Genomic DNA, 25,774 nt, shown 5'->3' on the forward strand with positions numbered 1-25,774 from the left:
ACATTCAGAAAACTAAGATCATGGCATCCGGTTCCATCACTTCACGGCAAATAGATGGGGAAACAGTGGAAAGAGTGGCTGACTTTGGGCTCCAAAATCACTGCAGATGGTGACTGCAGCCATGAAATTAAAAGACGCTTACTCCTTGGAAGGAAAGTTATGACCAACCTAGACAGCATATTAAAACACTGAGACATTACTTTGCCAACAAAGGTCCATCTAGTCAAAGCTGTGGTTTTTCCAGTAGTCATGTATGGATGTGAGAGTTGGACTATAAAGAAAGCTGAGCGCTGAAGAATTGACGCTTCTGAACTCTGGTATAGGAGAAGACTCTTAAGAGTCCCTTGGACTGCAAGGAGATCCAACCAGTCCATCCTAAAGGAGATCAGTCCTGGGTGTTCATCTGAACGACTGATGTTGAAGCCGAAACTCCAATACTTGGCCACCTGATGTGTTTGAAAAGACCCTGATTCTGGGAGGGATTGAGGGCAGGAGGAGAAGGGGATGACAGAGGATGAGATGGTTGGATGGCATCACCAACTCAATGGACATGAGTTTGGGTAGTCTCTGGGAGTTGGTGAGGGACAAGGAAGCCTGGCATGCTGCAGTTCATGGGGTCGCAAGGAGTCGAACACGACTGAGTGACTGAACTGAAGTGAACATGAAGCAGACACGAAGCACCTCCTACCCCTTCCAGAAGTATGGCTGCTCGTCTTAAAGAAAAGTATTTGTATGATAATGTTCAGCTATTAGCTGAACAAGCAGTTTTCTTCAAGCAACATCACTTTTCCTTGAAAGAAAAACTGAAAAATTATTCAGGCTTGTATCCTTGGCAGATATTTTTTCAAAAATAAACAAAGTGAACCTGTCACCTTAACAAAAACAACCAACAAATAGTATTTGTTGCCAATTTTGAAATTTGAATACAACATAAGGAGGTTTGACCACTTTCCAAAAGTTTTACTTTTCTGAGATCACAGTAGTGTAATTTTAAAGTGTGAATTTTTGATACTGAATAATGTGTAAACATTTGGAAGATATAAGTCAATGATCCAATGCTTTCTAAATGACCAATGCCTGTAACAAAGTTATGTATGGATAAAGGGCCTCTTCAAAGTAGAGAGTATGAGAAGTTCATTTATACACTCTGAGTCTATTACAACCAAGAAACTATCAACTGGTGAATACTGGTGTGGTATCAGAAACTTAAAAAATCTGAAAGGCTATTAAAATACTCCTCTTTCCCAATTATGCATCTGTATGAGGCCAGATTTTCTTTATATACTCCAACCAAAATAACATAATAGCCATCTTTAAAAGAAGTTTATCATATTATTAATAGTTATCTACATATCTTACTAAGGTATACAAGAAATTGTCTACAGACTTTCTATGGAAGATCTAAAGAAAAGCTGAATGATACCAAACTTTACTAATTGTACACTACTTCCAATGACAGGATAGCCTATAATGACTAAATAGCCTATAATTACAAATCTTAATCCCATGACTGTGATATTCTTTTCTTTATAAGAATACAGGTAAACCACAGAATCTCAAAAAGATGGTAGAAATGATGCAATTTAACTTTCAACTCAAAACAGAAAACAACTCCCTAAAATAAAAGATAGGATGGAAAATGTTCCACTCAAGGCACTCATCCAATGAATCATCAGGTGTTCAGGCCATGGGGAGACAAGTACCACGGAGGGCAAAGGCGGGCCAGAAATGACACATGGGTCAAAGAGCTCAGAGTCCAGTAAGGAAGACAAAAATATGACACAAATAAAACCATGCTGAAGATAGCAGCAGTCCGGCTATTTCCAAAGGAGGCAGCCAAATGGTGGATATATGTTTTAGGAGGTAAAATAAGGTCAGGAGAGGGAGTATTCTGGAAAGCCATTTGGGAAAACCAGATGAAGAGGTTAGTTCTGGCAAATGCATGAGGGCTAAGGGAAACCAGTGCGGGGGCAGTGAAACATGACCAAGACTATTTGCTATCAACTGCTTTCCATAAACAGAAAGAAGCTGAGACTGGTAGAGCACACAGAATAAGGAAGAAAGGGGTTAAAATTCACCAAGAGCTGTACAGGCCAGGTCACAAAGGGTCTCATGTACTATGCGAGAAGGCTGAACTGAAGGGTTAAAGGAGGGGAGATATTTCAGAAAAAGCCCTAAGGAGGCTACTGCTACGGTCCATAAGGTCTTGAGAATTTTTGTCAAGTAGGAATGAAAGTCGGGATCAATTCCTAAACCTCTCAGGAAGCAGTAGAAGTTCATGCTATTTCTTGAATAATGATGCTTCTTGGCGGGGTGGTGGGGGGGTACAAACTGGGATGAAAGTCATTTTGGACTGAGATGACTGGGTAGAAGATACTTGTCGGGGATACACGAAACACAAAATCAGGAGAGGTAACTCCCATGGCAGACTACTGGTGGAAACATTGATTTCAGAAATCAGATAAACCACATCAACAACAAAAACCTCCAAAGTTAAAATAAAATTGGAAACCTCAAATGAAAAACTTGAGAAAACCGTGAAAAACTTGAAAATGAGAAACCTCAAATGAAAAACTTAGATATGTGTTAGATGGCAGAACAGAGGAAAACATGTGGAATTTAAATAGCACCAGCAAGCATTATTTAGTCGGACTCTATTTTAAAAACCCTAAAGTAACACAAACCGAATTTATTGCTTTTTAGAAATCACCTCATAACTTGTTTTACATTCACTCCTAATCCAGAGATGAAAAATAGAAAATACAGCCAAACATACCTTCTCTGCCTTCTTGTCGGAAATGTCCTGCTTCTCCAGCACGGCCATGCTCTCCTTCAGGTTCTTCACGATGTCCGCAGGGGACTTGTGAGACTTCCCGAACGGGAACGGCATGGCGGCAGCGCCGGGCGCCTCACTGCGCTCCGCCTGCTCTACCTGCGGACACAGCACGACGGCCGGTGAGCAAACGGGAGGCGGGCGGAAGACACGCTCTCTAAGTCCTAGTCTGGGAGGAAAACCAGGGCTCGAGCCAGCTATTTCACAGCAGTTTCAAAATCAGTCCTAGGAAATCCAAATATGTGAGAGATGACTGCAGAATTATAGAACACTTTGTACTTTTCAAAGCACCTTTTTAATCCCCTGCTCTCCTAACCCCCATCTGAAGAGGCACACGATGGCGCTGATGCTGGTGGCGTGCTAGTGCTGCCAGGGCCCCTACTAAGCAACGGAATCCATCATCTACGGGATCTTTTCAAACAATTCTCCAAGGACATCATATTACTTCCATTTACAGGTAAAGTTGAATGACTTAAAGAAACTGGCTCAAGGTACTAAAGGGCAAAACTAGCTCGGGCTCAGGTTGATCCATCCAAACTGTCCTTCATCCCCACACTATACCCCCAATTAACAGACACCTCTATCTTACAGTTGAGGAAACTGAAGTAAAAAGTTAGTAATGGGCTTAGCCAAAAAACACTGGCAACAGGCCCACCCTCTAGGTCTCCCCAGATGCGTTTTCCAGGTTCATGCTGCTTGCTGCTAAGCGTCCCACAGGCACACCCCTCCTCCTCCTTAGTCAGGCCTGAGGGCTCAGGGTTGGAGGGAACCTTGGAGAAAGCCTTGGGCACATCTCTCCATCAGATTTGCAAATTCTTTAAGTGATGGTTTCAAGGTGTACTTTTTCTGCCTGGATATGGCTATTCTCTATGAAGGAACTCACTCGATAAATTCTGGGGACAGTGATTCTGGAAGTTCTTGATTTTTTGTGGGAAGCAGAAGACAACGTTTCAATTATATCAGGCAAAAGGGGGCTATCAACTATTCAAAGAAGTCACCATGAATAAACAAGATAAACGATGGAAGTTACTTGGGAACAGAAGTTACAATTTCTCTCACTAAATAAACTAAAGGAAGTTACACCCACCCTCGCTAAACAACCTCATATAAGATACCAAAAGATTAACACTTTAGAGAAGAACCTTAAAGATCACTTAGATCAGTGACTTTCAACCTGGGAGTTCCATACTCCTATAGTTAACTGCCCCCGGCACCCACTGCCTGGGTAGAGGTGGGTCTCAGACACCCCAACCCTACTCTAGTTTTTCCCATCAACATAAAATCTCTCTGCCGCATAGCATCATAACACTTCCTTTGACCTTCACCTAAGACTTCACTAGAAGAAAGTGTTGGAATGTTTCTTCTCTAAGTTTGAGATACAGAGAGCTGCATGTCTGTTTACAAATAAACACTTAGGGGGAAAGAACATGTAAATGAATTCCAACAAGAAGCCGACAAATCATGAACAGGTATGTTATTTCTTGACATCGTTTGATATGATCTGTTTTGATCAATCTCTGTACCAGAATCAATCACCCACATAGTTCACCTCTGTCAGCTTGTCAATCTTCTTTTGATCACATTAAAACATCTTCATTAATCAAAGGGAAATGCCCTCAACCATAGGTTCTCAAAATTCAAAGATGCATAAATCTACTTCTAAATATCTTTTCTACAACAAGAAGTTTGGATCAACTACAGGTGAGTTACTCCCAGGTGGCTGTTACATTTTCTCTTTGTTTACCTGGCAAGATGGGACCCAAATTCTGGATCATTCCTTTCCATTACTTTTTTCTTTTATTTATTTTGAAGAAGGGTAGAGGGCAACGCAGAGAAGGCAATGGCACCCCACTCCAGGACTCCTGCCTGGAAAATCCCATGGATGGGGGAGCCTGGTGGGCTGCAGTCCATGGGGTCACTAAGAGTCGGACACCGACTGAGCGACTTCACTTTCACTTTTCACTTTCATGCATTGGAGAAGGAAATGGCAACCCACTCCAGTATTCTTGCCTGGAGAATCCCAGGGATGGGAGCCTGGTGGGCTGCCATCTATGGCGTCGCACAGAGTCGGACAAGACTGAAGTGACTTAGCAGCAGCAGCAGCAGAGAGCAATGCAGACTGCCCCTCTCTAAACAGTGAATTCACACTCACAATAAATCCTATGAATATATAATCTTCCTATTTGTATTCCACAAACAATAGCAGCGATAAAACAAGTCTATGCTGGGTAAAGGCTGGGAATGTTTAATGGTTATTTTGCAGGAAATATTAGGGTGCTATGCAACAGAGATTATTTTCAGCTCTGGCTCAGTGGTGGAAGAAGTGACTTTCCAGCTACTACACATGAAATACTGATCACAGAAGAAAAAACACAGTTGCCGAAGAGAACACATATACAAATTGCTTTTGTGAGGGAAAGGGGAAGCATGCCACAATCACTTAATTAATACACCAGGCAGCTAAGATTCTGCTGAACATATAAACTAATAAATCATACTTAGAGGAATACAGTCAGTAACAAGAGTTACATAGTTCTTATTTTAAAGCCTAAATGCAATAATAAAAATCCTTTTCTTTCATTTACACCCTCAAATTCACCAATTCTTATTTAATACAACCAAGATTTGGGGGATCAAAAACAAGGGAATAGTACCCCTTAAAACTTCTGCATTAGAATTTATTTCTTAAGGCTAAATTTGCTTTGTATTAAGTTTAATTATCCTTATACTACTGTATGTCACTTGTGATCCAACTTTTTAAACAATTAATTGAAAATGTAGAGAAATTTAAAATTCGTGAATGTCTTCTAAGTCATGACTGAGCAGGCAGACAATACATGTGCCTAGAACACTGCTAAAGGGCTAAGAGAAATACTTTGAGAAATAAAAATCCTTAATAAACACGTTAGCCTAACATGCATAGAGTTACTAAGTAATATTTATTGTGTTACTGACTTTACGATGAATAAAGAAAACAAAAGCAGCTATTGAGGCAACGTTATAAATAACATGGTGAAATCATGGATGTGTCATGTAAGTATTAGTATGTTCATTAAAGATGTGGAGAAAGATTCCAAAACAATTTTATCAAAACAGGCTGGACCTCTAGAGATCAGGAGAAGTGTGGGGGATTGTTATTTTTCTTACAGACTCTTTCTATAACTATCTGCCTCCTTCAATTTGACATGTATAAGTCTGGTAAACATAAAACTAAATTTAAGGAAATCAATGGATATATAAAACTATCTTTAATACATAAAAAGTACTATTAATAGAACATTTCCATGGAAGGCTGAATGACAGAAAAATAAGGCTGCCAATTTACTAATCTTACTAATCCACCAGGTCAGAGAGAACCAACAGAACTAGCAAACTTTGACCATGATCTGAATGTAAGAAAACTAATGTTTCTAAAACATTTAATAGTACACACATGTGCGTGTACACACACACAGCTAAAAGAAATACAGATGACTAAACTAGATTTCATGGATCACTTTAATTCATTTTAGCAATGAAAAACGAACTGAAATCCACCTGAAGACTTGGAACCAAATACAAACTGAGTTTGAGCTGAGCACGAGGCTTTGGTTTGCTTGTGTGTCTGCGGTGTATGTGTATGTGCTGTTCGCTCAGTCATGTCTGACTCTGCAACCCTGTGGACTTTAGCCCTCCAGGCTCCTCTGTCCACGGGATTCTCAAGGCAGAAATACTGGAGTGGGTTGTTAGTTCCTTCTCCAGCGGATCTTTCCAACCCAGGGATCGAACCCAGGTCTCCCACACTGCAGGCAGATAGATTCTTTACCATCTAAGCCACCAGGGAAGCCCAGTCCTTAGAAGCAACAGAGGTTAATCCCTGCACAGAACAACTCATGACCTTCCAACAATTCCCAAAGGATAGCAAATGCAGCACTCAGAATCAACTCTCCAGCCCACTCTGCTTCCTCCCAGGAATGGAGACGGTGTTTTCAAAGGGGACTGGTATACCATCAAGCCAAACTATTCACAGGCTTCTGTGTCCGTGAAGGATGTGAAACACCCAGGCACATGTCTCCAAGAGTATGGAGATGCCCAAGCTGGAAGTATTGCAGTAGCAATGAAGGGTTAAAGGGCTTCCCTCGTGGCTCAGCTGGTAAAGAATCTGCCTGCAACGCAGAAGACCCGGATTCGATCCCTAGGTTGGGAAGATCCCCTGGAGAAGGGAATGGCTACCCACTCCAGTATTCTGGCCTGGAGAATTCCTGGACTGTATAGGCCATGGGATCACAGAGAGTCAGACACAACTGAGCGACATTTACTTCACTTCACTTCAAGATGGTTATAAGATGTCCCTCACCTGCCTGGCTCTCACTTCCCCCTTTCTTCCTTTACCATAAGGATTTGAGAGAATTCTAGGGAACAGTAACAGCAAGAGTTCCCTGAGTAAGCCCCTTCAATAACTTTTCATTGCCTTTTTGGTAAAATCCAAACTGTCTACCATGGCTTTACCCATCTCCAGCTCACACAGCCCTCTAGCCTCTAATTACAGGGGTCAAGCCACACTGAGGTCCTTTTGGTTCCCTCAACATGCAACTACCTCTAAGTCAGAGTACCACACTTGCAAATATGGTAAAAAAACTTTAAAATCTAGATGGAGTTATGTGTTTTCACTGTTTTTCAACTATTGCACATGCTCAAAGTTTTTCTTAAACTATGTTTTGCCTAAGTTATGTTTTAGATATAACCAGAGTTCATGAAAGAAATGGACAAAAATATACACTGTAGTTGAAAAAATTCATTTCGTTTTTAAATACTCTTTTCCCTGTCCCTTCAGAAAAAAAAAAAAAAAAAAAAAACTGGTTCATAATAAATCTCAATAGGATTCCCTGGGCTAAGTCAAAATTACTAATGCCACTGGGAGAAAGCCAGCCACTGTCAGCATTACAGAAGGCTATGGAGACCCATCCCTGCGTCTCTCAAACTGAGGGTAAGTTTGTCCCTGATGGTTAATTCGTGGGACATGCCCAAATCCCAAAGACAACTCAGAGGGGAAATTTAACATGAAAACTGGGAGGACAGAGGTGGGGAATAATTTAGCATGCCTTTATACTAAAATTAATATTTATAAAATAACATGCTAAATCTGCAAGATAGGAATTTGCATGAACATTTAGCATTTCATACCTCTTAGCTTTCACACGTTTTCCTGTCTTTCCAAATGCCCTTTCTTTCCGCCTTTAATTCAATGACTCATATTTATTCCAATGTTGACGTCCTTCAAGGTTCTATCTTGGCTGTCTTCTTACCCTATATTCTCTGAGTGATCTCATCTACCCACCGTTTTCAACAACCTGAAATCTATCTCCAGCTCCAACCAATCAGTCTACATTTCTAACTGCTGCTCGCTATGCCCTCCAGGCAACTCAAATCTCACCCCCAAGTTCTTCTTATTCTTCTAAATTCCCCTTCACAGTGAATGGATCCATTGTTCACCCAATCACAAAACTTTGGTTGTCAGAGCAGACTCTTTCCATTTGTTAACTCTTTCATATAATCAGGAAGTTATTAAAGTTCATAACTTTAGTAAATTCAATTTTCTAAATCTCTCTACCCCTACAGATACCAAATGGAGACTCTCACTATTCTCCATGAAGGGTTGTAGTTGTCAAAGGGGCCAATATCACCCCTAGGAGATGTCCTGGAAAATTTGGTTGTCAGGATGACTGGGACACTTACTGACCCACTGAAATCACTTTAAAGAGGGGATTAAAAAAAAAGAGGGGATTAAAAAAGAGGAGGGGATTGCTTTTTGTGCCACTGTTCACAAAAGCATAGCCCTCAGTCAGCTTCTATATCCGTGAGGTAGGGAGAAAGGAGCTAGACTGGGAGTCAGAATAAATGAAGTCTGCACCTATGTCTACCATTGAGAGTTAAAACATCTAGCTTTAAAAAAACTATGCTGTTAAAAAGTGCTGCACTCGATATGCCAGCAAATTTGGAAAATTCAGCAGTGGCCACAGGACTGGAAAAGGTGTTTTCATTCCAATCCCAAAGAAAGGCAATGGCAAAGAATGTTCAAACTACCACACAATTGCACTCATTTTACACGCTAGCAAAGTAATGCTCAAAATTCTCCAAGCTAGGCTTCAATAGCATGTGAACCAACAACTTCCAGATGTTTAAGCTGGATTTAGAAAAGGCACAGGGATCAAACTGCCAACATCCATTGGATCATACAAAAAGAAAAGTCTAGAAAAACACCTATTTCTGCTCCACTGACTACGCTAAAGTCTTTGACTATATGGATCACAACAAACGGGAAAATTCTCAATGACATGGGAACACCAGACCACCTTACCTGCCTCCTGAGAAACCTGTACGCAGGTCAAGAAGCAACAATTAGAACCAGGTGTGGAACAAAGGACTGGTTGAACACTGGGAAAGGAGTATGTCAAGGCTGTATACTGACACCCTGCTTATTTAACTTCTATGCAGAGTACATCATGAGAAATGCTGGGCTGGATGAATCACAATCTGGAATCAAGACTGCCAGGAGAAAAATCAATAACCTAAGATACGCAGATGACACCAACCTAATGGCAGAGAGCAAAGAGGAACTAAAGAGCCTCTTGATGAAGGTGAAAGAGGAGAGTGAAAAGGTTGGCTTAAAACTCAATATTTAAAAAACTAAGATCACGGCATCCAGTCCCATCACTTCATGGCAAATAGATGGGGAAACAGTGGAAACAGTGACAGACTTTATTTTCGTGGACTCCAAAATCACTGTGGAGGGTGTGACTCCTGCCATGAAATTCAAAGATGCTTGCTCCTTGGAAGAGAAGCTATGACAAACCTAGACAGCATATTAGAAAGCAAAGTCATCACTTTGCTGACAAAGGTCTGTATAGTCAAAGCTATGGTTTTTTCAGCAGTCATGTATGGGTGTGAGAGTTGAATCATAAAGAAGGTTGAGCGCTAAAGAACTGATGCTTTCACAATGTGGTGCCAGAGAAGACTCTCGGAAGTCCCTTGGACTACAAGATCAAACCAGTTAATCCTAAAGGAAACCAACCCTGAATATTCATTGGAAGGACTGATGTTGATGAAGCTGAAGCTCTAATACTCTGGCCACCTGATGTGAAGAACTGACTCACTGGAAAAGACTGATGCTGGGAACAATTGAAGGTAAGAGGAGAAGGGGGTAACAGAGGACTAGATGGTTGGATAGCGTCACTGACTTAATGGACATGAGTTTGAGCAAACTCTGGGAGATGGTGAAGGACAGGAAGCCTGGCATGCTTCAGTCCATAGGTTGCAAAGAGCAGGACACGACTGAGTGACTAAACGACAAGTTCTTAGAAGAGCATCCGCCTGTGGTAAAATTTGAATAAATAGTAGAAAAACAGAGCTCTGCAAGGTTTTTTCCTTCTAACATTTGATTCATGGCTACAATTTCCAGAGCCAAAATGGGTTTTAAAAAAAGGCATCCACACAGACTATACAGCAAGGCAAAATGAGTGACTTTCTCCTTTTTAAAACTGCATCTAAAAGTTCTGATTTCGTTTTTGGAAGGATAGGTTATATGCTCTTCTAAGCTGCAAATAAGATGCAATGACTCAGCAGCTTCATTAAAATAAGCCATGAGTAGCTTAAAGAAGCAGCTGAACCTCTGGTTAATTAAAAAAGCTGCCATACACATAGCTCATCATCAGATGTAAAACCAAAATTAATTGTTCAAGAGCACACAAGAAGACTTGTGAAGTGTTCTTTGCAATTAATATACTGCATTGGCCAATAAGGTTATTAGGGTTTTTTAATAACAGCGACAGGGAAACCCAAATGAACTTTTTAGTCAAACTAATATCTTGATCAGACTTTCAGGGGCCAATGATGTGCAACACTGGATACTATGCAGGAATCAAACTGACATTTTTTACAGCTTAGAGAGTAAACCAGGTGGTTATCATGGTGGTAACAGTAGCAATATTTAAAATAATATAGGATCTCTCCTATAGTACAATACTTCACAGTTCACAAAGCCCTGCCACTTCTCTGTTTAATCCTCAATTCACTGAAAATAAAATCCACACTCCTGACTGCAGCCTGCAAGGCTCCTTGTGATTTACTCTTCTCTGTCCTCATCTCTTACCCTCTAGGCTTCAGCCACAATGTCTGGCTTGACACTCCTGGCCAGGCCCAAGAGCATTTTCCATATTGCTCATGGAGAGCTCTTAGTGCAGATCACCATGGCTCTCTCCCTCATTTTACCCACAGGGCCTTCCTGACCAAGGCTTGCAGCAGAGGACCTCTCCCCTCATCTTATCTCCTTACCCTGCTTCATTGCTCTTTCAGTACATGTCACCATTACCTGAGCTATATTAATAAGAGACGAGAGCAGCAGGAGCAGATAAAATAAGTCCCAGAAAAAGTGCTCTGCTGATTCCACTCATTCACTGTTTTATACCTGAACCCTGGAACATACCTGTAGAAAATATGTAGAAGGACCAAACTATTTCTTTTGATTCTCAAGGAAAGAGCAGAAACACTTTTTGATTCTTTGCTCCTAACAGAAGTTATTTTTTTTTCCTGTTCTAAATAAGATGAGTAAACTAAGGCACAAAAATATTGAATAATCTGTTCAAACACCATGAAGCTATTAATACTTAGTAAAGTGCAAGAGATAAGACTTCTAAGGACTCCAACTTTGAATGCACCATCTACCAGTGTATCTAGTGTCTTTTGTATGATAATGAATACGTCCATTGTGTATCAGTAGACTTAAAAATGCTTCTTTGGTAAACCTGTTTCTCTAAGATTTATGTACCAAGATGGCAGATGAATCATTACTTAAGACAAGACAGTTGAAAAAGAGAAAAAGTCCCAGGAAATGTAACTGAACACTGTGAAGTCATTGAAAAATCACTGCTCTGGGGCTTGGGGGCTCAGTGGTAAAGAATCCACCTGCCGATATAGGAGACACAGGTTAGATCCTTGATCTGGGAGGATCCCACATGCTGCAGAGCACCTGAGCTGCGCGACTGAGCCCTTGTGCCACAACTACTGAGGCCCACGCGCCCTGAAGCCCGTGCTCTGCAACAAGAGAAGCCACCATAATGAGACGCCCATGCACCGCAACTAGAGGGGCCCCGCTGCGAGCCACAACTAGAGAAAAGCAATAAAGACCCAGCACAGTCATAAATAAACACAATTTAAAAAAAAAATCAACGTTCTGAAGATTTCTACTGACCTGAAAAAAATGCCCACAATCCCTTTTAACTGAAAACACTTTAGATAGAAAGGTGCATACACATATGTATATGCACCATATGTACATATACACATATATGTATATAAAATAAACCTGTGTGTTCTATATATGCAAACACATGTTGACTAAGAGAAAAAAAGCAAAGGTTAACAATGGGCACTGAGAATGTGTATTGTATATTAAGTTTTTCTTAAGGACAAATATTTATAATGTACATGTGATACTGTTTTTTCCTGATTATAGAAGTGCTATTTTAAAAATTAGTATAAGATCATTCCCAGGTAAAGAAACCAGGGCCCCGTGAAGGAGCTGGAAAATACATAAGAAAAGAATGGGACATGTTACCTGAGAAAGCAAAGATGGATGAAGTCATGCCAAAAAAGACACAGGAGCCAATGTGAAAGACTCCCACAGGCATGTGTGTGCATGTGTGTGCGCGCGTGTGCATGCACTCAGTTGTGTCTGACTCTGTAACTGCATGGACTGTAGCCTGCCGGGTTCCTCTCTCCATGGGGTTTTCCAAACAAGAATACTGGAGTGGGTTGCCATTTCCTATTCCAGGTGATCTTCCCAGCCTAAAGACTGAACCTGCATCTCTTGCATCTCCTGCACTGGCAGGCAGATTCTTTACCACTGCGCCAGCTGAGAAGTCCTCCCACAAGCCTAAGATAACACAATTTGGGCATAAAAATGAAAAATTACTGCAATGAACTGACATGAAAGTTAAAGTTTGCATATATAATATATAAATTATATATTTGACAGTAGTATAAGCAAACTATACTATAGTTAATATAAAACATTAAAACTCATGAAGATTATAATACCAAAATAGAAAATTCACTGGTCACATCAAAGTCTGTGAGAACAACTCAACACCCCCAAAATTGGTAAATAAAAGAAAGAGAATGGTACTTTTATCCTCTTTTCTGTATAGCCTGCATTTGAGGGTAACCAAATAGTTGAAAGTGAAAGAATCTTCTTTACGGAAGACTCACATGGTTAATAAATGTAGAAAGGAAAATAGAAAATTAACATTGTGCAATTCTGATATGATATGGGATACAGGCAACAATTATCAATGGCCATTAAAATTATAGGTGAAAGGATGATGGAGAACTTCATAGCAGATACACTGGAGCTGGTAACTTGGAACACTGATCTATCAGTGTTTTTAAAATAAGAAAATCAGACATTAATGTGACTAGGAAAATCAAACATCAATGTGACTCACGGTACGATGTACAGGAAGTAAAAGCTCTATCTATAAAAATTTTGACCTCCTTTCCCTCACTTAAAAATTCAACTGAATCTAATCAAGTTCCTAGAACTATCAGTCTACAGGAAACACAGGGGGTGAAGGAACAAGTTAAACAACATAAGGAAGTACCAAGTCAATCCCAGAACAAGGGCCGCTCAACAAGACAAACTTGGGTTTCTGCAGCATATCAAAAGGCATTAGCAGATGGGGGACAGGAAAGGCAGTGGCAAATGTTTAATAAAAGAAACTCACTAGACACAGTCAAATGCATGGATCTTCTCTGGCGCCTGATTCAAATAAACCAACTATACAAAAGATATATGGGCAAATCAGGAAAATTATATACTAAGTAGGATAATTAACAAATTATTGCTAATTTTGTTATGGATTATAATATAGTGTGTAAAAATCTTCTTATCAATTAGACACATGTACTGAAATATGGTGATTTGGGATTTGATTTAAAATACTATAGTACACTCTTCCTTAAGAGTAAGGTGGAGGGAATAGATGAAACAAGGCTAGAAAAATATTAACAACTGTTGTTGGGGCTAGAACTTCACTATACTAGAGTATCTGTATATACCTGAACATTTCCGTAATTTTTAAAAATTAGAAATTGGGAAAATTTTTTATTCTGAAGAATTTTTATGTTTCCTATAATTGATATGTCTATTGTGCTTGCTTTTGTTTTTTCCCCTTTATTTGCCTAAATTGTCAAAGTTAAATTTACGTGCAAATGCAAAATGATCCACCTTAAACCATGTTTCTGCCAAAAAAACAGCCCTTTCTCCTCTCTGGACTCACAGCTCTTACTTAACAGTTCCAATGTAGACGTGTTGTCATTCTGTCCACTACAATTCAATAAATAAACGTACCTGTTGATGGCACATAAAAAGAAAAAAATGTCTACCAAAGAAATAGGTGCTCAGGCAATTCCTTCAACAGCTGACTTACAGTGCCTCTCCCTGAAATTCACAGACAACTGCAGCAATGCCAGTATGAGTGGCCCCTCTTTGGGAATGCTCCCCCTTCTCCACTTGTCCCAAATCCTGCCCATCTCTAACTCCACTTTTAAATAACAGCTCCTCCACAAAGACCCCCACAGTAAAAGTAACCTTCCTCCTCACACGCCTGAGCTTTCAAAATGTTGATTATAGTGTGCTTTTAAAATTAACATATGTATCACCCTCAACAAGTCAGGAAGCCCCAAAACTGAATGTGGCAGAACTGAATACTAGCCAGGTTGTTGCATGCTCATGACATTTGGCATGCTGCTTTGCAAAAGACTCCAGATACACGTTTTGACTAGAAACAAAAAAAACAGTTCTGAAAATAGAACAGGGCTGGGGGTCACCACCTGACTGGTTGTGGAGGTTCTTGGAGGGTGAGCACGAAATCCAGGAAAAGCACTTATAATCTAGATGTTGCTATGTAAAAAGTCGGACCCACACGTGTTCGCAAACTTTTCTAATCTGTATGTGCTGCCACTTGTATGTTGTTTGTGCCATGAAGAGCAACATGGCACAGTTCTGACCAAAGTGTAATGTATACATGTAATTAACCAAGATGGAATACTGAAAAGGTAGACCTCGGTTCCCAAGACTGAGGCATGATTTGTAGAAACATCCTGTTTGGGATCTTCACAACTCTTTTGCATTGATTTTTTTAATTAATGTTAAATTAGAATGAACTTAACCAACTGACCCCTTGGACATTATATTGTGATGTGTATTCTCTAAATTCAAGGTCTATGAACACCTTCTATGCATGAAACTATCCCTTCCCATTTTCCCAATTCCTATGGCAATACATCCTGTACATCGCTGTGGCTGCTCAGTCACCGCAGTGCCCAACTCTTTGCGACCCTGTGGACTGCGGCATGTCAAGATTTCCCTGTCCTTCAGGATCTCCTGGAGTTTGCTCAAACTGATGTCCCTTGCGTCAGTGATGCTTGCTATCCAAACATCTCATCGTCTGCTGGGCTTTTCTCCCTCTGTCTTCAATCTTTCCCAGTATGAGGGTCTTTTCCAACGAGTACATCTTTAGGCTCATATAAAAGATCAGCCCTGAGATCCCATGGTGAATATGTCCATCAGAATTCAAGGTAAGTCTCTTATCTTCAAATTCTCTTGTATTTATTTGTCCTGTCATGTTATACACAGATCAACTATTACAAAAATGTACAACATAAAAGTATGACTTAATCATGAAAAAGTAACCAGAAATAAATGCTCACTAATAATGCCTTTTAAAAAAATACTGATTTTAAAATTCTGATCAAATAAACAAAAAGCAATTTCTAAAACTATCATGAGTTAAATATGAAAAAAATACCTTTGACTGTCCCCTCCCTCCCTCAAAAAAATCCACCAAAATATCAAAAAACAAAAATTGGCCCATACCTCTGTTCCATATGCTTTAGAAAGGATTTTTATTGCTCATCATTGACAACCCAAGCTTCTTTTCTATTAAATATCAAGAACTCATTGCATAGGGAACTACTTTTTAGTTCTAATCAAGTCTAGTTCCAAATATGGCTATAGGTTTGAGTGACCATGAGCTTCTCCCACTTGTGGAAGTACAGGAAGTATTTACCACAGGAACTGGGAAAAGCAGGAAGGGGTAGTTTCACAGATAGAAAGTGTTCACAGACCTTGGATTTAGAGAATACACATCATGACATAATGTCGAAGTGATGAGTTGATTACGTTCAGACTAACTAAAACAAAACTCTGTTAGGCATACAGTTAATATTTTTTAAAAGAGAGATTGTTGGGGACTTTCAATCTCTTTCACATTTTCAGAATTTAGAGGTGTAGGTTAAGGTAGACTATTCTTGGTGGAACATTCTCCATGACCCCAAGTGCATATGTCATATGAACCATTAATTCAATTTTTTTGGGGGGGGGTAATCAAAAGTAGCAAATAATCATTATAGATAAATAAATCTTTAATAGTATTTCCAAAAGTTTAAATTTCTAGAAAAAATTCCTATTTCAAATTCACAGCTTTTGTTATGAATGAATTACAGATCAAGAACTTAATGAAACAGACTTAGTAAATGTGCTATTCAGAAATAATTTCACTTTTGTGTTCTAAGATAGGCTTTTTGTTACTCCTTGAACATTTCTTTTACTCACACTAAATATGAGTGTCAAATTATGAATGTTTATGAAATATGTTCTAATGATAACGTTCATTATTTGAACAACAAATCAAGAGACATCTTCTTATAGGAGAGAGCTCTGCTTCAAACAAAACAATTTTCAGAGAAGAGTAATTTTACAAGGATTTTTTAAAGTACCACCAAAAAAAAAAAAAAATCCGTGTATAATTTTACAAACAGGAACCTCACAGTTAAACCTCAAACACTTTTTGAGAGAACCATATGACTAGTGTCAAGTTTTACTGTGGTAATCTCAGTGTACCATGTAGTCATTATGGATTTTCAAGACTAAAATTATGATAATTAAGTACAATAGAATACTTCAAGCTGCCTTAAATCCTCTCTGGAATAAGGTGGGGCATGGATGAACAATCACTTAAACAGTTCTAGAATTCACTTAAACATATGGTTGGAAGTATTTAGCCAAACTGTAATTAGCTAAATAATTCTCAAGAGCTAAGACCGTATCATGTTTCAGAGCTCTATGACTTCTTTCTTGTAACTTTAAATTACATTAAAAATACACACACATGCATACACACCTAAGTTGAATCTTTCTTCTGCAGAAAAGTTTGCTCTTTATATATCTGCTTTTTGCTTCAGTTGAATACTGGCCTGATAACAGTTTTCAGACATCTTTTGTTGTTAAATGAAAGGTAGTTTGCTCACTAAAATAAGGGCCATGAATGAGACCGCATTTACATGTTTGATCCACGTTCTTATATTTTCAAATTTCTGTATGAGCACAGCTTCGCAAAGCTTATAATATTTTATATCAATAATTCCACACAAAATATACCTTTAACAATGTCTTCTAAATTCATTATAAAAGTAAACATATACTTTCTTCATAGCTGAAACTGTTAGACCAACACAGCTCTCTTCTGAGTCAGCAGGGGTCACTGCAGCATTTCTCCAAAGGACAGGCTGTTTTGTAACTATTTCAGCAAAAGTACTAGGTCATAGGCTTTGGGTCTCATTTCTAATGTGTTACTGTATTTCTCTTCTGTGCCCAACCTGAGTGCCCAGCTTTATTTCTTTCCTGCAAGTCATATAAAATGAGTGAGAGTAAAGAAACTCCTGTCTTTCTCTCTGCTAGCCAGATCTATCTCACTCAGGAGGGTCACTGCATATGCGTCAGTTCAGCTTTATAAAAACAAAAGAAATGACTCCTGACCTTCCCACCTTAGGAAGCAATTTTCTATAAAGAATGATCAAGTAAAGGGCTGTTCTGGCCACAGAAAGACCACACAATGTTCTGTATACCAGATACCAGAATAAAAGAAGCCAAGGAGATTCTGAGTGCCTGGGGGGTCAAAACACAAAGATTATAACCTGTACCAAAAGCTTATGCCAGTTTACACTGTCATCAACAGTGCATGAAGGCAGTGATTTCCTCACCAGCCAACCAACACCAGCCCTACTAATCCTTGTGATTTTTGCCAATCTATCAGAATAAAAACACTATTTTCTTGACCCACCTAAACATCAATTTGACTCCTTTGATTTGAATTCCTGATCACTGATGACAATAAACACATTTTCATATCTATTATTCATCTGGACTTCCTTAGCAAAACTGTACACCTCTAATGCTTATTATTACACTGGGTTTGAAGTCTTTTTCTTCCTGATTTAAAGGATACTTGTGTAGGTGAAGCTGCTGAGTTGCTTCCAACTCTTTGCGACCCCATGGATTGTAGCCTGCCAGGCTCCTCCATCGATGGGATTTTCCAGGCAAGAATACTGGAGTGGCTAGTCGGTCCCTTCTCCAGGTTATCTCCCCAACCCAGGTCTCCTGCTTGGCAGGCAGATTCTTTACCACAGAGCCACCTGGGAAGCCCATGTTAAATAAAGATGACGTTAAATAAACATTTAAATATGATATATTTTCAAAAGTATAGTTCCGTAACTTGAGAACATTTTCAGACGTCATGTAGAAAGAGGAACTCAAAGTACTTTGAAAAGTCTAATCGGACATATTATTAACAATATATAAATTATCATCACCATACTAGCCTGTGAACTGTTCCCTGGCCCATGCTGGGAAAGTAAGTGGTCAGACTTCCAAGGTGGCCAAACGAGAAAAAAAAGACTGAGCCAAGAGGCGTATGCTGTACAACCGGCGCTTAATCAATGTCAAACCCACCTTTGGTGAGAAGAAAGACCCCAATGCCAACTCTTAAATCCTCTGTAATCTTGGCTCTCTCTAATAAAGCCACTTATTAGCCCAATCAAAAAAAAAAAAAAAAGGGCCATAATATTCACTTTCAGTCTGCATTACCTTTAGCATTGTTGGTAACAAAATTCCTGTCAGAAGTATCCAGTTGTGCTTTTGTTACAAAGAAGATAAAACTTGGGGGAGTTGACTCAATCAGAAGACTCCCCTCAGTTATTCTCCAGGAGAATAACTCCAGCTTGTCTTATCCCTTTTTAAAAAAAGTGTGGAATTTCAAACCAGACCCTATGCTCCACGTGTGATCTAACCAGGCAAGACCACCTATCCACAGATTTCATAGTGCAGTCTTAAACTCCACTCACAGTTTTCATACCTTACACGGCAGTCCTCTCCACTGAGCGACTTAACTGACCTGTCTGTTCTGCAGTGAACCACATCCTCCTCTCTTGTTTACTGCTTGCCTTTTGGGACATTCCTGCTGGGCTGAATAATTATTCCTATCAAATTGCTTCTGATTTAGATCCAATATACTTCTGACATTTCAAGATTTTTCCTGAGTTTGTTATCCAGAGTAGTACTAGCTTTCCTTACTGAATTCCCGTCAACTACAAACCTGACCAGCACAGTTCTTCCTTTATTCCCTCCTAAAAGCACCAATACTGGAACTTCCCAATTAAAGCTGGCCAGCAGTCTGTATTGTGTGTACATCATTTAAACACCACACGGAACCAGGCCACCTAAGTGCATGACCCCTAGTAGTGATAGCTTACAAACTTCTCTGATATCAAGACACTAAGATCATGGCATCCAGGCCCATCACTTCATGGCAAACAGAAGGGGAAAAAAATGGAAGCAGTGACAGATTTTATATTCCTGGGCTCCAAAATAACTGTGGATGGTGACCACAGCCATGAAAATAAACGATGCTTGCTCCTTGGAAGGAAAGCTGTGACAAACCTAGACAGTATATTAAAAACCAGAGACATCACTTTGCTGACAAAGGTCCATCTAGTCAAAGCCATGGTTTTTCCAGTAGTCATGTATGGACGTGAGAGGTAGACCATAAAAAAGACTGAAAGTGAAACTGTTAGTCGCTCACTTGTGTCCAACTCTTTGCAACACCATGACTGTGGACTGCCAGGCTCCTCTGTCCATGGAATTCTCCAGGCAAGAATACTAGAGTGGGTTGCCGTTTCCTCCACCAACGGATCTTCCCAACCCAGGGACTCAACCCGGGTTTTCTGCATTGCAGGCAGATTCTTTACTGTCTGAGCCACCAGGGAAGCCCATAGCCGAAGGCTGAGCACTGAAGAATTGATGCTTTTGAACTGTGATGCTGAAGAAGACTCAACAGTCCCTCAGACAAAGAAATCAACCCTGAATTATTCATTGGAAGGACTGATGCTGAAGCTCCAAAAATCTGGCCATCTGATACGAAGAGCTGACTCACTGGAAAAGACCGTGCTGCTGGGAAAGATTGAAGGCAAAAAGAGAAGGAGATGGCAGAGGATGAAATGGTTAGACAGCATCACCAAAACTCAAAGGACATGAATCTGAGCAAACTCCAAGAGAGTGAAGGATAGGCGAGCCTGACATGCTGTAGTCTGTGTGGTCACAAAGAGCCGGACACAACTTAGCGACTGCACAACAACATGTGCTCATACATAAAAACTAAGTATCACATACATGGGGCTTCCTTGATAGCTCAGCTGGTAGAGAATCCACCTGCAATGCAGGAGACCCCGGTTCGATTCCTGGGTCGGCAAAATTTCTCCTGGGTGGAGAAGGGAAAGGCTACCCACTCCAGTATTCTGTCCTGGAGAATTCCATGGACTGTCTAGGCCATGGGGTCATAAAGAGTCGGACACAACTGAGCGACTTTCACTTCACTTCATCTCTCTCTCTCTCTCACACACACACACACAGTATCACTGAAGAGCGCTTACCCTCACGGTGTACACTGCAGTGACCTCCATCCTATTTTATTCTATCCTAGTCCCCTGCTCCCTTCCTTCTCTTTGAAAATGCTAGTCATAGCCCACTAAGTTGATTTCATAACCAACTGATAGAATGGGACCTGCAGTTTGTAAAACAGATTTATAATAAACCTTAGTAGTTCACTTATTAATGGAAACTATTGTATTCACAGGCTGAATTCATCATGGGGTCTCAAAGAGTGGGACACAACTTAGCGACTGAACAGTAAAACAATACTGATTAATTCACAGATATTCTAAGGAATTAAGTTACATTATCAGTTTAAGAATTAGTTTCAGAATACACGAACTTCAACTATTTCTTGACAAGCCAGCACTGAACTTAGTAATATGAAAGGTTAATCAGTGTCCATGTTTAAAAGTATGAAGCCATCAATCTTCAAGGATAAAATTATAAATCCATTTTTCCTCTGGTTAGATTTACTACTCACTTTGCCACAAGGCTGTGGAAGCATTGTCCATATGATCATGAGCAAACATAGCGGTCTGGCCCATGCTTGGTAAATAAGAAAAGGAAACAGCCAATCCTATTCTTTTAAAAAGATGTTAATTCCTTAGAAAGAATATGTATTTCAAAACTCAAACAGTAAATAAGTGAGGAAAATTTGAAACAAGATTCAAATATGAAAAAGAAAATCCTTATAGAAAATTATTTTTTTTTGGCCAAGAATTTAGATAGGAAAAGTAAGCAAATACTATGGTTCTAAAATGTTACACCTGAGAGTGTTGAAATGATTTCCCCCCCCCCTTTTAGTTATTCCAATGAAGGACTGTATTTGGGGGAAAAAAATCCTTTTTAAAGTTTATAACCTTAAAAATTATTTCTAGAAGATCAGATGTAAACCTGGAAAATCACTCTCTTTCAAGGTCCAGCACGGCTATTTCTGTTCTGGCTAAATGCCCAAAAAAGCACAAACATGCCACAAAACCAGCCTGAGCTGAAGCACCATAGTTGGAGATTCAGTTTGTTTCCTTTTTAAACGGCTCGAAGGCCACCGTATGGTGGTATTCAGTGTAAATAAGACTTTTTCCAGCAAAAATATTTAGTCACAGAATTGCATGGCCCTTTAGAGGATCATTTAGAACATATTACCCAAAGGTAATTTCTCTGAGAATTCTTCTACCCTTCCAAATCAACACACTAACTGGTATATGGAGGTTTGATCCCAGATTGAAAGAAAAACTCTAGGTGAAATAATGAGGCTGAAAACACTTTATTTCTTAGGAAATGACTGAATTCATTTCTCAACTGACTGGCATGACCATATATAAAAATTCTTGCTTGTGTTTTTGGAGGGAAAAAGTTCCCAATCCTACAGCCAAAACTCGTGGACCAAAAGATGTGGTCATGCCACATCTGGTGGTACACACTCACTAGGAGTTCTTTCAGGACTTAGAATACAGCTAGGGAGACGAGGCACACACAGGAAGAGTGCACTCTATGGAAGACTAATTCATGCCACCAGCCCCTGCATGGCAAAACCCAAGTAACAGAGGAGACGAGAGGCAAGCTCAGAGGACAGATAGGGTGTTGTGTGCTGAAGGTCTCACACCTCAACAGAGGAGATGCTTCTTGAGCTGCATTTTGTAGACACAATAAATTTGGATAAAAGAAAATGTATTACAATTGATCAGAGAGCTTCATGAAACAATCTGAGCTCCAGTAAGGAAACAAAAATTACTTTTTGTAATTTCATCAAGTTCTAGGGGGGTAATAAGTGTCGAATGAAAAGGAAGGCAGAAGGCAGTGTGTTTACAGAACTCACTGTAAACTTAAGTGCTATTTACAGAATAACCACATGGTTCCTTTTATTGCTCAAAGAACATTCCACACTTTATGAAGTGGTTCTTTTCAGGTGAGTATTGATATCACAGTATAGTCACAATGGAAAACTTGCTTTTTAATCAGAAAGCTGTACTGAAAACGTACAACAGAGACAGTTTATATCCAAGGAAGTATGAAAGTTGAATTTTAGGTAGAAGCCTCAAACATTCAGGAAAAGCTACAATGGATACATGTACTTACACTAAAAACTTACTTCCCTCTACAACAATTTTGAACATGGGACTCTCAGCAGAACAATGCTACCAACTAAAGTGAATATGATTACAAGGCCTCAAAAATCTACCTTCATGGTTTTTAACTTGATTTCCCAAATGTCTGGGTTATTGTAACCATATTGTCAACCTATCAGAATCATAGTGGTTTAAACAGGAAGTGAATGAGTTAAGTTAAAATCAGGCTTTTTACAGGTATTCTAGGGGTAGGTGGCACACTGGGTGAGTTTGTTCCATAAAAGTGGAAGTCTGGTGATCCAGGCTTTGAAGTTTTTCCAAACCAAAATGCCGTTCACCATAAATCTGAGAGTGGCTTTTAAACCTTGCCCTACGGTCTAGAGCAGGTGAGGGTCCATCTCCTCTCTAACCCAAATACCTCACTCTTAATCGTTGTTGTTTTTTTTTTTTTTAATGTTGGGCTTCTGTGTCAGAAATTTGACAAATTTTAAAAAAACTACTAATTCATGACATAAAACAATGTTCATTAAACATATCTGTATGGTGGACACATAACTATTTTCTGAGGAAAACAATCACTTGGCTTTCAAGTCAACTTAAACAAGTAGATTTGAAATCAAGTCCTGGTTAAGGTCTGCAATTTGCCAAGGCAGATGATTAGTGCTGTTGGTCCCCTCAGCTCATTGTTAAAGCAGAAAACTATAACCTTGGACTCCCTGGCACTCGATTTGCATGAAAAGTTCAATGGCATGAGTGACTGTAGAGGGTCATTTCCATAGCTAGAGAGCATCAGAAAAGTGGTGGTTTAATTAAACTGCACTCCAGTCTAACATTACTCCTATGTTTTGTACTAAGATGCCTTAAACTCGAACAGGGCGCTTTCACAGACACTGTAGAGAACAGAGAGAAGCGTCCCAAGGACCCAGCGCCTGCATTAAGAAAGCATCCGCAGGGTCTCAATTCCTGGAAAAATTACACTTCTCCTAAGCGGCCGGTTTACCTTTTATCTCATGAACACAGCCTTGCAACTGATCTTTTCTTCTATGCTCTGGCTTCTAAACTCAAAGCCAAATGTGCGGTCCCCAACCAGCTAGTGTAAAAGACATGCATTTATTTGTGTCCTAAGGTTGCCCCAAGAATCACTTTGTCTTTCCTTATTTTTCTTTTGCTTATCTAACTCTTTGGAGTGAGCAAGAGAATGGGACAGAAAGGAGAAAAGAGAAGGAAATACACTTTTTTTTTTTTTCATTTCCCTAAAATGGAAGGCAAGGAACAAGAAAAAAAATAACTAGCTAGTTTTAACATAAGGGTGTGGCTTTTAACCTTACCACCATGATAAATTTGTTAAAAACAGCAAGGTCTAGTGTGTCAGTTTTCTTGCTCAGGTAGAAACAGGTAACACTGTCGAGAGAACATCCCATCTGGGGAGAGATGACTAGATTAAGTCAAACAGGAAAACTGTTATCAAAGCAATTAACATGCACAGTGTACAATGAAATAAAGTGCTTCCATCATTTTTCTTGATTTTCAGAATATCAGTCCTGAGTATTCATGGGAAGGACTAATGCTGAAGCTGAAACTCCAAGAGTTTGGCCATCTGACACAAAGAACTTACTCATTGGACAAGACCCTGATGCTGGGAAAGATTGAAGGCAGGAGGAGAAGGAGATGACAGAGGATGGGATGTTTGGATGGCAACATCAACTTGATGGACATTGAGTTTGAGCAAGCTCTGGGAGTTGGTGATGGACAGGGAAGCCTGGCGTGCTGCAGTCCATGGGGTCGCAGAGAGTTGGACATGACTGAGCAACTGCACTGAACTAATCATTTTTCTTTAGAGTCAAATAATTTCTGTGAATAACCCGTGGCCCAGGCCTCCTCTCTAAAGTGAGAGATGGTTGTCACAGCTCCTTTATCTCTCAAAAAGCCCTGACTCCAGCATGCAACTCCTGTCCAGTCCCAGTCATTGAGTAAAGATAAATTAAAAAATACTTCCAAAAGTTTATTCAACATATTTTTCAAGCCCCTATTATCTATGAGGCTTTACAGATATTATTATACTAAGTGAAGTAAGTCAGAAAGAGAAAGACAAATATCATGACATCACTTCCATGTGGAATCTAAAATATGACACAAATAAACTTATTTACGAAACAGAAACAGACTCACAGACATAGAAAACAAATTTACCGTTGCTAAAGAGGAAAGGTGGAGGGGGATAAATTAGGAGTTTGGGATTCATATATACACACTTCTATATATAAAACAGATAATCAAAACAAACCTACTGTTTAGCACAAGAAACTCTACTCAACATTCTGTAATAACCTATATGGGAAAAGAATCTGAAAAAGGAATCACTTAACTGTACATCAGAAACTAACACTACACTGTAAATCAACTGTAACTAAAAAAAATTTTTTTTTTAAGTCTCTTTCAGAGCTGCATGGCGTCAAACAACAACCATTTAAAAACTGGAACATCACAACTTCTTTCAACAGTTCCTGAGAAGCTGCATATGTGAGTGGACAAGGAGTGAAAGAGGGAATGTGGGCAAAAATAAGATGTTTACATTTAGAACCTCTCCTTTCAAGTGTCTGACTTGAGGAAAAGCAGAACATTTTAGAGTTAGAACATCATAGTTCCCAGACAAAAAAGTCTTTTGGTTCCAACGTACAGAAAACCCTTTCAGTTAAACAAGAAGGATTAGACAGCTGCCATGACTCCACAATCAAGCTACGTTAGGAGGAGACACCTTGGGATTCGAGAGACAACCTTGCTCCTTAAGCGTCAAAAACAGGGGGGTAGTGGTCAAAGAACAGCTAGTTTTGTAGCTGCTGAATGTTAGATGACATAATTTATTATCTAAATCAGGAAGCTGCGGGGAATAAATGGTGACACAATGAATAATTATGTGAGGACAACAGTCATAAACCTGGACTTCTCCTGGCAAACCAGGATACTTGGTTACCCCTACTAAATTGCCTCCCCTATGACCAGACAACATTTACCCTGATCTAGCAAGGGTAAAGCACTCTCCACTGACAGCAAGGCCTAGCAACCTGTTTGAAA

General features: G+C 39.6%; 1 protein-coding gene across 2 annotated transcripts in view; it reads right to left on the minus strand.

Annotated features, from left to right (window-relative positions):
• The window catches only part of CAB39 (calcium binding protein 39), a 92,712-nt gene that overhangs the window by 50,852 nt on the left and 16,086 nt on the right, over positions 1–25,774 (minus strand). Inside the window, exon 2 of one of the 2 annotated variants that reach the window (XM_065930370.1) lies at positions 2,777–2,932. The exons of the other annotated variant lie outside the window; for it this stretch is intronic. Within the exon in view, the coding sequence (XP_065786442.1) occupies positions 2,777–2,890 (114 nt within the window). The 5' untranslated portion in view covers positions 2,891–2,932. The remainder of the gene's footprint in view (positions 1–2,776; positions 2,933–25,774) is intronic. 2 annotated transcript variants of the gene reach the window in all.

The sequence above is a fragment of the Muntiacus reevesi genome, chromosome 3 (genome assembly GCF_963930625.1).
Source record: "Muntiacus reevesi chromosome 3, mMunRee1.1, whole genome shotgun sequence".
Lineage (NCBI taxonomy): Eukaryota > Metazoa > Chordata > Mammalia > Artiodactyla > Cervidae > Muntiacus > Muntiacus reevesi.